Source organism: Myodes glareolus, chromosome 27 (genome assembly GCF_982192425.1).
Source record: "Myodes glareolus chromosome 27, mMyoGla1.1, whole genome shotgun sequence".
NCBI classification, from domain to species: Eukaryota; Metazoa; Chordata; class Mammalia; order Rodentia; family Cricetidae; genus Myodes; species Myodes glareolus.
The window spans coordinates 10680492-10694843 of record NC_142052.1 but is presented as its reverse complement, the minus strand read 5'-3'; the positions used below and the strand labels follow the sequence as shown (position 1 = coordinate 10694843).

Below are 14352 nucleotides of genomic sequence, written 5' to 3'. Positions count from 1 at the left end.
TGGTAAATAGCAGCAAGCAATGGAGAGAACCCATTTTGTTTGGCCTTTTGATCTACAGTATGTTTTGAACTCAGAATTTAAAGCCCACTTCAGCCCCCTCTAGGCTGACTGCTATTCTCTCCCTACTTTATTCTCCTTTTCTTTGCTGCTCTTGTCTGTGGGGCTGTGGAGCACTGGCCGCCTGAAATCACCAGTGGGACTTATTCTTAGCAATCTTGTGCCCCCACAGAAACCTAGAAATAAAACCCTCTTTTTGTTCTCGCTTTCCCGAAGCTATCGCTCAAAGAACCGAGAGCATAGAAGTCAGTAGGTTTGCATTGATAATAGTCTGTCTTTCACCTAACTCAAGTTTAGCTACGGATTACATCAGCTAGCAGGTTTAGCTCCCCCATGCTGCCAGTGCCTCAATCTCTTGGTACCATTGAGCATCAGGCTACCAGCCTGAAAAGAACAGGCTAGAGAAAGGAGATTAGATTTCTAATTATCCAGTGAGTTATCTATCTAATATTTCATTAGAAGATGAATTTCAATGAATTCTGACTACCTAATAATTGTAATATTTTTTTCTGATTTTTTCTGTTATTTCTGTATATTTTTTTTCTGATAAGCAAGTTCTACCTTGCTTTCTGGTCATCAAATTAAACAACAAAAATAAAATGAAGTTTGAAGGTAAACTGAGGATGAATGAATACATGTCATTCTCGACAAGTTGTTTGCTTCTCATTTGTCGGCCTAAAGTGAGGAAAAGATAAGGAATTCCTCTTTAAGAAAAAACAAACCGGCACGTTATGTAGCAGAGGACCCAAATGGCAAAAAAGGAGGAATCCTGTGATTGCCCTGTGCCTGCAAAGTAGTGTTTAGAAAGAAAAAATACGAGGATTACACATAGATGGGAAAGCTAAGGATGCTTGCAAACACTTCCTGAAGCCCTGCTGTTTCCATCACCAAGGCGAAAGGAAAGGAGGTGGTTATCCAGGCAAGGCTAAGCCCTTCTTCTAACGTGGACTTTATGGAAGGAGCCATAAACAGCCGCTCAGGATGCCTCAGTTTCCCTAGAACCTTTAACAAACCACCCCATCACACTCCGCTTTGGAGATCAGTGTCCAAGGTGTTGTGCCTTACTCCTGTGGCGATGGCACTCGCTGAGGTCCAGCGAGGTGTAGGGAGTCAGTCCCGTCCCCGCCACCCTACCTTGTTTGTCTTGGGAAGGCGGAGCTTAAGTCTCTTTCACTTTCAAAGCAAACAACACCTGCTGAGCTGATAGCTGCCCACCGGACACTGTTTAGACTAAGCTTGCTCAGTGTGGTCTGGCTTTTGTAATATCAGCCCTATTGTGCTTTACAATGTTGGGTCTACAATTACCTTTGTTAGGTAGGCATTTTTAGGATTTGATCTGCTGCCTCCAAAGTGCCACTGATAAAGTTCCAACTTCCTTTAAAGTATTAACAAAGTAATTCTGCAGTGACTTAAGATACAAAGACACCAACTTCTATACTATTTGTAGCCATCTACAGCAGTAAGAACTTACTTTAACAAAAAAAAAAAAATGCTTTTAGTGAAAACCTTTGATGAGTATCTTCCCTTATTTTAAATTGGAAGCTAAGAGTTTGCACATGATCACTTTCACAATTAAAAAGGAAAGCCAGAGTAGACGATGCTCTCGGACTGAACTCTGGTTCACTAAATCAGTTTGGAAAAGCTACCTAAGGGTAAAGTATTGTGCCTCATCAATTTCTGAATTTTTGTCCTCTTCCCTGATCCTTCACGATCTGCAAATTAAACACGACACTGTTTTGAAACTGAGGAGACTCATGCTCACGAAACACAAGTTACTTGCTCACACCATGTAACCAGAAGCTAGGTTTAAATCATGAAAAACTAGGGAGATTGAGGCCATCAAAATAAGAATGTGACAGTGTTTTGTAATGTCCGGGCCTTAAATATTTGTTCTGTTGATCATTCTAAGCCCATGGGCAGAGAATACTGATGGCTGAGAATTTAGTTACCAGGGATAGATATGGAATCCACTTTTCAGGTTAAAAAGCTTCAAGCAGGGAGCAGTCATGATGGCACATACCTTTAATCCCAGCGGCACTCAGGAGGCAGAGGCAGGCAGATCTGAGTTTGAGGCTAACCTGTTCTACATAATGAGTTCCAAGACAACCAAGAGACTAACTGTTGCAGTACTACACAGTGAAACCCTGTCTCAGACAACAAAACCAAACCCAAAAAGCCTTCAAGGAAACTAGTGAATTTCTCTTGTATTTTTTACGGGCCACTGAAAGGCAAGATGACTAGGTCAGAGTATAAAGATAATAGGAGGAAAGACCATGATCTACCCATTAGAATCTCAAAAGGCAGAGGTGATTTTGAATAATCAATTGCCTTGATTACCACAGGCTCATAGGAAGACAAGGTACCAATCCTGAAGAGTTGCCAGTTCTTGAAATCATTAGTCCTGAAAGAAATGTTCCCTCAGCAGCAGAAACTGAAACCTTTGGTTTAGACATGGCTCTAACATGTTTTTAACAAGCTGAGAATAACTCACCTACAAATGTATTGTCATTGCCATCTTTACGACGTATGCAAAGAACAATGCTTGCTTATGTCTAAGGAATACCTAAAGACATTGATATTTCTCTGTTTCAAAGCCTATGTTATGGAAGCCATTATTTACCATAACCAACCATTTTCTTACGTAATTTATTGAGTGTTCTAAAGCATCAGGTGTGAAATAGCAACACTGGTATTGGAACTAAAAAAGAAATCTAAATCGTCACTATGCACCCTTAGAAGATATTATGTGTAATTTTATTTCAGCACTGTTTTGCTTTGAACTGTAAAATTGAGGGCCACTTATGAGTGTAATGACAGTGTCTGAATGGGTATGCGTTTCTACAGAGCGCCTTTCTGGATTCTTGCTGACCAAATTCCTCTATGAAACCACAAAACATTTAAGATAAAGGAGTAAAGTTTTACACTCTCTGCTACCCAGAAACCTGCAATGAACTCTCTAGACATCACTAATGAAATGAAACGGACTCAACAGATTGCTAGCAATTTCTCCCAGCAACAACTAAGTTAATAGCTTGGCAGTTTATTATGTGAACACAGAATTAAAGCATGGAATTGAGAAGTGATCTCATCTCTGGAAGAGAAAAAAGAGACGAAATACCCTGAGGCTAAGTGACAAATTCAGCTTGGCTAGTGAGACAACAGTATGGCAAAATAAAGGTTTAAAAGAATACTTCATTATGGAATCCTGATTCTAATTGTATATATTTATTAATCAAAAGCAGGCATAGATCTTATTTTCCATATAGAAAATTACCCTCAATTTCTAGAGGGTAATTTGTAGATGGCTGTACACACATGAATTATAATCTAGTTCATTAATAAACTTCTTCTGTGGCCTTTTCTAACCCTGACCCTCAGGCTCCTTCAATTCTCTAAGAAGGAATAGCGGTTTTTCTTCTGTGATCTTCAATATCCATGTAAGAACTGAGTGATTTATGGAATGACCAATGTACTGATAAGATATCCACGTAGCATCCGATAAATACAAAAATTTAACTTCAGTAAGTACCATTCTTCCTTATTACTTACATAGGCTTTTCCTACAGAAAGTGCTTTTGTGTAAGCCCAACTCAACGAAGCACCGTTCACATCTTGTTCCATCCTTATTTCTTAACATAAACTGTTGGTTAAGAAAGCCAACATGTCATTCTCACCAACACTCCCCGATAGAGTCTGGCATGGAGACTCTATCCATGTTTACTCCTGAGTCCTATTTAACTACTCTGGTTATGAATCATGCCTTATGACTAGTTTTTATTTATTAACACCCAGAGATGTGTGACTAATATCACTACTGATAATGCTTAGTTACTGACTGAAACCAAACTTTGAGCTGGGTTAGGAAATAATAACTTAGTTACTGCCATATTTTATTTTAATTTTCAGTTACTCCGGATAGAAAATAAACATGAGTCTCCAGGGCAATCGTGCAAAGCTTTCCTGAAATTGTATTTTGGTGTTCTCCGTGGAAAGTTGGCAACAAAGATGGAGTAATGATCTTCTAAGCTGGCATAACTCAGGCACAAAGGCACGGAAGGCGGCACTTAGAATGAATGGCTCATGAAGATCATCCATCATTTTTCTCCCTGTACTGTTTCAACACTTGACCATATCTAAGTTCCCTCCATTGCCAATGGTCATTTCCATTGTCATTAGAACTTGCTGCCTTCCATAACAATCAACACAGTAGTTTGCAAGGAATATTAGTAATATATACATTCTTAGATTATAAAGAACATTCTCTAGTATTGTAGATCCCCTCTAACCTTCAGTGAAATATGCAAGAAGGGCACCACGGCAACCAGTATTTTTCACACTGATGCACAAATTGTCATCATGAGCAAGAGTAGGGCATTGGAAGGAGGCTGCTGATGTCACATCCTGAGCTCTTGTGACTGTGACAGATTGGACAGAATGTCTAAATACAGACACGCTGCTTAAAACTTTCTAGGGCACGATTTATGTGTATGGGTGTCTCTTCAAAGCCTATGTTTATAACGTCAACACATCTTGACTTAACTGTCTGTTCCCCAAAGATGCTAGGAGAACACTCTTGCTGAAACACCACTCTCCGTGTCTTCTGTGAACGTCCTTCCTCGTGAGGACTTTGGGCTCCTGTCTTCCAGGCTCCCTGATGGACTGTTCCTTATTGAATTCTCGGTTGATCAGATCTTTCTACAGATACTTGGATTGCTTCTTTGCTAATTGTTTTTTTTGTTTTTTCCTTCTCTCAACTCCTCTATCAAGAAGGTTATCTTTGTCTTCCCAGTAACCTCATTAATGCAGGATGGTGACAGATAAGGGAAGAGCAGACACCAGCCATGGAAGCACACAGGTCTTCAGGACTCCTCCTCATTCTTTCCATTTGTTCTCCCTTGAGGATCACAAGGAGAACTCTTTGAACAGAAAGTGCATTCCTTATTAATCTTATTAATGCCATCTTCGTTCGCGGGAACAGCTAAGTGCACATGAAGCATGACTACTGTCCAGCTTGAACATTTTTGCCTTATATAGTCAACCTCAACGCTACTCACATCTTGACTTCTTGACTGAAAATTCTTTCAGAATGAGATAGCATCTTGCCACCCATTTTTTCCCCCTGAAACGCACTCTGCAGACCAGACTGCCTCAAACGGAGAGATCTGCCTGCTTCTGCTTCCCAAGTGCTAGAACTAAAGGCATTCGCCACCATCTCCCGATTATGTTTTCATTTGTTAACTCAGTGTATTTGTTCTTATAAATTTCAACAAGAGAGACATGTGTGTTCTGAATAGGAATTGCCTTGTCTTTTCATGTTCTCTACGTGTCCCAAATTGACACATTTTCCGAATATTGAGGTTGTAAGAAAAACAAAAGGATGCGTACCTGACATCTTAGGTGAAGAATACTTGGAAATAAACTAGAAGGCACACTCTATTCCATACTCCCTTCCTACTTAGTAGCCTTCTTCTGGAAAAGTTTACTGAAGAACAAGCCATTGCCAGATAGGCAGAAGAGCAGAAGGAAAATGAAGGGATTTGTGGGTTTCCAGACATTTTTCTAAACACACATTTAGATAAACTAACTTGAGCCTTGCGCATGACAGTTAAATGCCCTCCTTCTCCGAAAGATTTCTTTCCCCGTTCTGATCTTGGAAGTGGAGGGTGTAAGAAAAATGACCGCCCCTTCTCCCACCCTTCTCGCACATGGTGTAGACCACTGTCAGAAGAATGATGGATGAATACCACAGACCGCATCTAGGGAGCTGCCAGTGTTACCTGGTGGGGTCAAGCGGCAACACAGAGGTGCTGTCTCACATATGCCCATATATCTTATTTGAAAGAACGAACATCCTTTGGTAATATTAATGGCTTAACTCCTCTTCCTACTGAAAAACCAACATTACTGTCACCATTCAGATGATTAACCTGCACTCAACTATTCCTAATATTTGAAGACTCCTGGAACAGCTCCTGAATTCCAGAGTGTGGAGGAGCAAGAGGCTCATTTTATGCTGGCCGAACTGGGTGTCCTTGCTTCTGACATTCTTTGATTCCCCTGTCACTGAGGCACCTGTGGTACAACAAGCATTTGTATAAAATCATCACCATAACAGGGTCTGTTTAGCTCGTCCCCATGAAAGGTGAAGAAATGCCAAAGAGAAATCTTGCGAGAGTTTTCTGTCTAGTGCACACAGATGCTAGCGGCTCCTCTCGACAGCACATGACACAGCTCATAACGTCAGATACAGTCATCTCTCTGATTAACGGAGACATCCTGAAGACAAGCTTGATAAAAGTGTAAAAATGAGATCGACTCTCCCATGTAATTTTGGTCCACTGGCCAGATCGTGAGCTCCAAATCAAACGAGACAGTTTGGAAAACATACTGACACTGAGCTATCAAAAGCCAAGCACTCCTGAGGCGTACAGGTATTACAGAAGGCATAACAGAACAGCTGCCTGTCAAAGCCGACAGCTCACCTGCTTTTCTTTCTTCTCTACATTTTTATTCAGTTTTCCACCACAAAACAGGAAAAAAGGAAAAAGAAAAAAAAATTATGGCAGAGTTGAAACTAGGAGGAAAAAGCTCGCTTTAAATCCTCTTCCATGACTCATGTGTCCTTTTGCCTGCATTCCGTCCGTCTTCATCACCCAATATGACCCTTCCTTGATCTGCTTTCTAAATGCCACACTACACCTAGAGTTAGTTACATTTGCTCCCTGTTTACAGAAACACAGCACACATTGTAGGTTAGGATCCTCACTTCGGGGGGATATACAGTGTTTTTCTGCCTGAGTTTGGGTCACCTCCCTTAATGGTATGTTTTCCAAGACCTTTCATTTTCCTGCAAATTTATGATTTTATTTTGTTCATAAAATCAATATGCAAAGGAAACTTCATGTATACCAACAATTTATGCTCAGAAAAAGAAATTAGAAAAATATAACTCATCCATAACAGCTCTAAAATAAATACTACTTATAAGAAACAGAATCAACTTTTTACTTCTGGCATCCTCATTTTCCTTATTCCCTTCCATTCATTTGGCACCATGATATATTTGGCTATAACTTCCAGCAGAGACTTTGATACCTAACCATCATAATATAACATCCTAAATCAAAAGCCATTTGCTAACTCAGGACACTATATTTTATATACTTTACAGATGTAGTGTTCATGTATTTTTAAGCATTTTGGTACTGACTGCATAATACAACAAGAAAATTATTTAATTCAATAGCATATTCATAGTTTTAAGTATTAAGATGAGAAATTTCTACAATCACCAATACATTTCCTGCTGTCCAATAAGAAGACAAAAAGACCATGTGTGTCATACAAAACTCAGACCTACTGTTTCCAGCTTCTACCTTGTACCCAAAAGTACAGGTTCTGTCTTTCCATAGTAAAAGACATTTTAAGAGCTTACTCAGCTGAAAAAAAAAGGGGGGGGACTCTTATGTAATCCTTATTATTGCATCTGTTCTCCGTCTTAACTGGTGGTGGCAATGAATACTTCATTCCCAACAATTTATTCCCAATTCCTTTTAAGTCAACAAAATCACTTCCTCTTAAAACAGGTTTTGTCCCTTGTTTGCTTGGTGACAGGAGGACTCGTAATTGATTTTGACTGGTCCTGATGCAAAACCTATCATCTTTATGATCATTTATTTATGAATATGGTGTAACTGTGTATGACCTAAGTGCAGAATAAAATAAATAAATAAATAAAATAAACTCTGCTAGACCGTCAGGAAAAATAAGATTAATGCACATTTAAGAGAAACGACTAGTGCATACTAAAATGTAAGTCAATTTGCCATGATTGCCAATAGACTGCTTTATTTTGCCACATCTCACAATATTCAAATAATCAACTCAGCGTGAAGGCTAATTTGTATTAGTTGTTAGTCATTACATATAATAACATTACATGTTATTACATGGGGAGTGGTATCATTTTTTTCCTCAGGAATTTTCTCCTCCCCTCAATCTCATAATAAAGAAAACAAACAAAGTACCTAACCAAAAAAAAAAAAAGTGTACCTTCATTTTTAAAGCCTGTCCCATATAGCTCCCCTAATACAAGTGGTGGTGTTTCAGTGCCTACTGCTCACTTGGTGGATTCAGCCTCTCCAGCTATTAGCAACTGTGCCGCACCTTCTCAGTTCTGCACAGCGGTGAGTGAACTTCTCAAGAATAATATCTGATAATTCTAGGGCAGAAATAACACCTCCAAGTTGGCATGTGATTTAACACTTTTTCCAGATGAGGTAGGATATGTTAACGCGAGGTGCTTCCGATCCTGGGTGAGTTTTGCAGTAGGTTTCAGGTGCACTTTTGAGGTCTTGGAAGATCATGAACCTGCGTGAAGGGACTTTTCCATTTGGGCATTTTCCTAACAAAAGGATACGGAAAGGTAACTTACCTTTATGTGACAGGCGTAGCCTGGGGTAGGCGGGGTCCGCCGCGTGACCTGGGGTCCAGAGCTCCAGCAGGTGACCCCAGAGCAGCAAGGTGAGGATGCGTCCGTCCGGTGCCATGGTGTGTGCCGGCTCTCCCGTAGCCTCGGCAGCCTCACTTTAAAGCAGGATCGACTCAGTTTTTCTTAGGACTTCCCTCCAGGGCCAACTGCAGGCGACAGGCTTTGTCACAAACAGAGGGGGTTGTCATCAGAAAATCACCATTCCCAAGTACCATTCCCTGGGCAGATTTGGATCCGCAAAGCCTTCCTCTTCTCGGGACCGGTGGTTTAGAAGCGCTGAACAAGAGGGCATTCCATTCCAAGGAGCGCGTCTTAAGAGCCAGGTCCCGGCTGGAGCTGTCGCCGTCACCCAGCCGCGGGCGTGAGGAGGAGGCAGGGACTGGCTTCAATCTCCCCGCCAGCTAGCTATTCATTGAGAAAACAGCCGGAGCCGACCGGCAACCTCCCCCAGCTCTTCCCCCCCAGCCTCCCCCAAGCCTCCCAGAAGTCAGCCTCCTGCACTGACTTGCCGAGCAGCTAGCTCTTCTTCGCCTCTCCTCGCGCTAATTAAAAGCAAGAAGTGCCACTTGCGCCAGGAGCGCGGGATCCACCCAGCGGGGATGCCGCCTGTCAGCGCGCTGTTTACAGGAAAGTTCAGGCAGGGTTGAGCCCGCGCGCGTTTCTAGGAAGTGTCTCCAGCCCACGTGCCCCGCTGCATCTCCGCGGCTGTGACGCGCCCGCCGGGCTCGGGAGACAGGTCCTCACCCTGGCGGGGCGTGGCCAGGAAAACCTGCATAATACCCCGATTATTTAAGAATGTGAAAGCCTGGGACTTGGCCCCGGGAAGGACTTTTAAATGCTTCCTCACCAAGGGCGATCCCTGCATAAATCCACTTTTTAAATCCTCTGCCACCATCCAGGAGCCAAATTAATTCGTTCACTCTTTCCACAGACTCTTGCTCACAATTCAAGCTTTCTGTATTGCTTCCACCTTACAGATGCTATGTTTGATTCTTCTGAGGAAAATGCTTTTTTTTTAAGAGCCTGGGTGGGGGGTGGCGGGTGGAGGGGGGATGCCACCACCACCCCACCCTCCCCCCGCGCGCCACCGTTTCTTAAATGGGTTAGTATGGAAGAAAGGACTTGTCTTAGATTCATTTGTATAAAGTGAAAAATAAACCTCACTTCAAATTTCAGAAAAATTAAACGTTGAGGTATTGCTCCTCTGTGCAGGGTCCATGGTAAAGTTGAGTGTGTCTTCCCGGTGGGTCTGTGTAACACAGGCATTAGAGAATGCAGGATGCGAGCGCCTTAGAACTCAGTGCTGTGTACTGAGTTTATTTTCACGACACCCTGTTTGTGTAAATAAGCTTAACACAGTAGGGCAACTTCTCAATGTTCTTTCAATCAGTTTCGAAAACCAAACCAAACATTCTAGAGCTGCTGGCATGGAAATGAATTGTATTATCTCAAGCGAGCAATAAGCTGCGATAGATGTTTGCTCTGACAGCTGAGAGGTAAATGGTAAACAAATGATATCCGCTATGGGGACTTTCTCCGATTCTTTATCCTGCACAGCAATGGCTTGGGCGGCTTTTCAGAATTATGTGCTTAAAACTCATGTGATTATAACAAAAAGGTAACATGGGTCATTCCAATATCCTACATCACATATAAGCAAAAAATACAACCAGGCGTTCTTTACCCATGTTTAGAGGATGATATGTTCTTATGCAAGCAGAGTGTAGTTAGTAAAACGTAAATGTCACAGGAGATTATAAATAATTAGATTTCCAAGGTTTACAAAAGATAACAAATTCTAAACAGTATTTAACACTCAAACAGCATGAACTATGTGGAGACTTTTAACACGGGGTGGTCTCCTTAGGCACTTGGGTACTTTAAAAGCCAGGCTGATGAGCTGCAGATCTAATTGTGATACATTGTAACATCACTGTCCTCTTTCACTTTATTCCAGAACTGAAGGACCCAGAGCACAGAGAGCAACTTTATCAGCCTTATCTAAGGGCAGGGTTCTAGGGGAAGACAGTAACTGTAGACTCTGTGCCCTTTACTGAAATGAATCCACTTATTCAACTGACATCTGCTTAAGACTGCAGTTGTCCTGGGTTCACATGGGTTGAAGCAATGCTAGCCATCACAGCCATTTCATTAAGACACAAAGTCAATGGGGAATAAACACTATTGAGGTCAAAATTTTTCTTCAGATTTACGTAGCACCCTCAACGATAGGGCAATTTCAAAGCAATTAGCACAGTAACCAGTTCCTCAGTCACCATGAAACATACTTATGTTCAAGTTTTCATTGGGTTTTCCTTCTAATCCTCTATATGGCCTTTACCTTCCTCTGTAGACAAGAGGAAATATAGATAATGCGAAAACAAACAAATAATGACTGTAAACTCAGCATCCAGAACTTTTGAAGCTCTAGGATTCCTCCAAGTGTTTTCAGATACTCCTGTGGAATAGCCTTTGAAACAAAACTGGCCATTCTCATTGTAAAAGAAACTAAGAACAAACCTCAGAAGTGGGCTTGCCATTCAAGTTACCATTTCAGTATGACATTTCGGGCAGTGGATTTTTTTTTAAGGATTTAAAGTAATTATTATAAGCCAAGAATAATATAGATATACTAGGACATAAAAATTACAATACTTTGAATGATTAACATTTACTTTGGAAAATACTGGATTGGAGGGGAGGTGAAAAAATAAAATCAGCACTGAGCAAAGTGTCTTTGCGGACTTCTGATCTCGTGGATAAGCATCAGTATCTGGTGCTTCCATGTTTGATTTGCGATGCTGCAGGGTGTCAATCTAAACAGCCGAAAGGCGTCATAGGACAAAACAGATAACCAATGCCAGTAATAAAGTTATTCTTGTCAAGTCAAATGTCTCGTTCTAAATCTCCCCTTGATGTTAATCTTACTGTATGAGCAATCTCAATCTGGAAATGTGGGGTAAGGGTGGAGGGTGGGGAATGAGGAAGACCAGGAGTCCCAGGTCCTTCCAATTGGTGTAGACACATTAATCACTGGACCCCCAATTTTATTAGCAAGCAGAAGTAAAACTGGCCTCTAGCAAAATCCTTCCCAGTAGGTGCTCCTGCCCACCTTGTGAATCATGTGAAATATTTGTTAAAAAAAATAAAAACAAATTTCTATTTATTCACAAGGCCTTCAAATGGGGCGAAGTTTTACAAATTAAATTTGGTTTATAGAAATTCCTTTCACAGTGTTATCTAAACATTAGACATGAGTATGTTTTATTTGCCATTTTTATTATTACAGCATAGGTAAGTAAAAGTCAACAAATTTATATAAAATAAAAGAGTTGCCTCACACTAAAATCTTTCAAGTATGTGCTAGACCAAATAAAAATTGTGAACAGGTATCCCTGCACAGTTTAAAGTGTCCTTGCGTGCTTTGAGAGACTAGGTTTCATTGGTGCTGCCAGGAATATCCCATCTTTCTTTCTGGGCATACAGAGCACAATCTTCCTAGTGTCTTGGCAATTTCGGAAGCTATTTGCCTAATTCTAACCAAAGAAATATGAGTATAAGTGGTAGGTATTATATCTACCTAAGACAGTGGAATAGCCACTACTAAGAAATTCTACTTCCTTTGTTTTTTTTAAGTAGCAAGAACAGAGAACTAAACAATGAACGTGGGGTAGGAAATTGAAGATCTTGGGTTATTGAATCATCATAGTGGAGGCAGTTGCCTGAGAAAGCTACTCAGAGAGACAGCAGATGGTATATGATCAGGAATCAAAAACATATGCTATTTGGGTGATGTGTGTGTGTGTGTGTGTGTGTGTGTGTGTGTGTGTGTGGTGGGTTTGTACCATACCATTTAACAAACTCGTTTGGCAATATATTTTGCATGCTTTACCGACTTTGCTTTAGGAATCTTGCTCTCAGACAACACATTAGAAAGTCACCATCCCTCTTTCCTGTCTGTCAGGAAAGTCACTGGTAAAGTCATTGGGATCAGCAGAAGTCACTGGTAGTCACTGGGACCAGTGGAAGTCACTGGTAAAGCCACAGAGTGATGTGGAAACTTGGAGGCTAAATAGGAGACAAATTAATTTCTGGAGTCATTGGAATGACTTCCCAGCTGGAATGGTGGAAAGAGTCTTCAGCTTTTCCAATTGAGTCCTGAACACAGAAATGATGTCATAAACACTATTTACCCACGAACAACCTGGAACCACACCTCAAGGACATCATGATTACAGCTATTAATAGGCCATAGTATCACAATAACAGTGGTGTTGAGTCATTTTGGAACTAAAGATAAAATTTCTTTATGGTAGCCATGGAATTTTTGCTTCCCTAATCCCTCTTCGGCTTGTGCGAGCCCTGCTATGCCCAGCATCTCCAGGCCGGAGCAGCTCAAGTGTCCCGTCAATGCTGCAGCTGCTGCTTTCTATGGCCGAGGCTGAATGTTACAGACAGAATCTGCTGATTCTTTCCTCGACCTTTCAGTTACACCGCCTTGTCTCACGTGATTAGCAGCTGCATCACCTACCTCCCCTATTCTGTAACTTAAAAGTAGAGGACAAGTGGATACCTTAGTCTCCCTTTTATGCTCACTTTGGTAGTAGACTTACAAGTCACCAACTCAGGGTGCAAAATCTGCTCACCTCCATGAAAGAGATCAAGTCGTACCGTTCCTTTTTGTTTGTTTATTTGTTTTTTGTTCTTGTTTTTTTGAGACAGAGTTTCTCTGCGTCACGTTGGCTGTTCTGGAACTCGCTCGGTAGACCAGGCTGGCTTTGAACTCATAGAGATCTGCCTGCCTCTGCCTATTGAGTGCTGGGATTTAATGTGCGCTCCACCACCGGCAACTGGTACCATTCTAAAGCCAGGATTTAGAAGAAAGTCAGTTAGTCAGCCTTCATTTAGGCTAGTCATTCCAGGGGGAGGAGAAGGAAGAGGAGAAGAGGAGGAGGGAGAGAAGGAGGAAGACGATGATGATGAGGAGCAGAGAAAAATAAGAAGAGGAGGAGGAAGACGAAGAGCGAGAAAAGGAATAAAAAAACCTTCATAAAAATTTCAAACATTTTGTTTATAATTTAATCTGTATTTTCATTTTCTTTTGAGGTTTTTTCATAATTTAAATGTCTTTAATGGTTTTTAATCAGAGAACAATGTTTACACAGGCCACTTTTTTTGGCAAGATGAAATCACTATGGATGTAGTCACTCAGTAAACCCTTTAATTTTTAGGTACAGGTTCTACTTTCTTTTCTGTGTGGGTTACAAGAATTATTTTTCAATGACAGAGCTCTGCATTTAAAAACTACAGAACAACATCCATAGCTATTGCGCTGTTGTCCAAGGATGTCGTGGCATCTGTCTGGGACCTTGCGAGCTCTGGTGCTCTCCCTGCTGAGTAGATCCCAAAGCTTTGCTCATATCGTCAGCGCACGCACGCACGCACGCACGCTGTTATGTTTCTTTGTGATTTCGCTTTCGCAGAGTAAAAACAGCGATTACTGTTAGTGCGCTCTTTCCTATAACCTGGAGACCACTCGAGGGACATTTGTGCGGAAACCAATTAAAGTCTGAGAGCAGCCCTGTGTAGGGCATTGCCTTCTCGTTGGCACTTACACACAAGCAAGCTCTAAGAGACAGATGCTCATGATGTGGCTCTGGTGAAGCCCTCTTAATAGGAACAACTCCGTCCTAAACAGCGATTCCGGAGTCAGTGCTCCAACCAGCACACTCAATTTTCAGAGAATACTACGGAGGCAAAATAACATCACGGTTCTGCCAAGTGCCGTCTACGTAACTTATCAT

General features: G+C 41.4%; 1 protein-coding gene across 1 annotated transcript in view; it reads right to left on the bottom strand.

The window, feature by feature from the left end:
- Positions 1–9245, bottom strand: part of Sema3e (semaphorin 3E) — a 234862-nt gene extending 225617 nt beyond the window's left edge. Inside the window, exon 1 of the mRNA XM_048433586.3 lies at positions 8492–9245. Coding sequence (XP_048289543.2) covers positions 8492–8606 — 115 coding nt within the window. The 5' untranslated portion in view covers positions 8607–9245. The remainder of the gene's footprint in view (positions 1–8491) is intronic.
- Positions 9246–14352: the final 5107 nt, after the last annotated feature.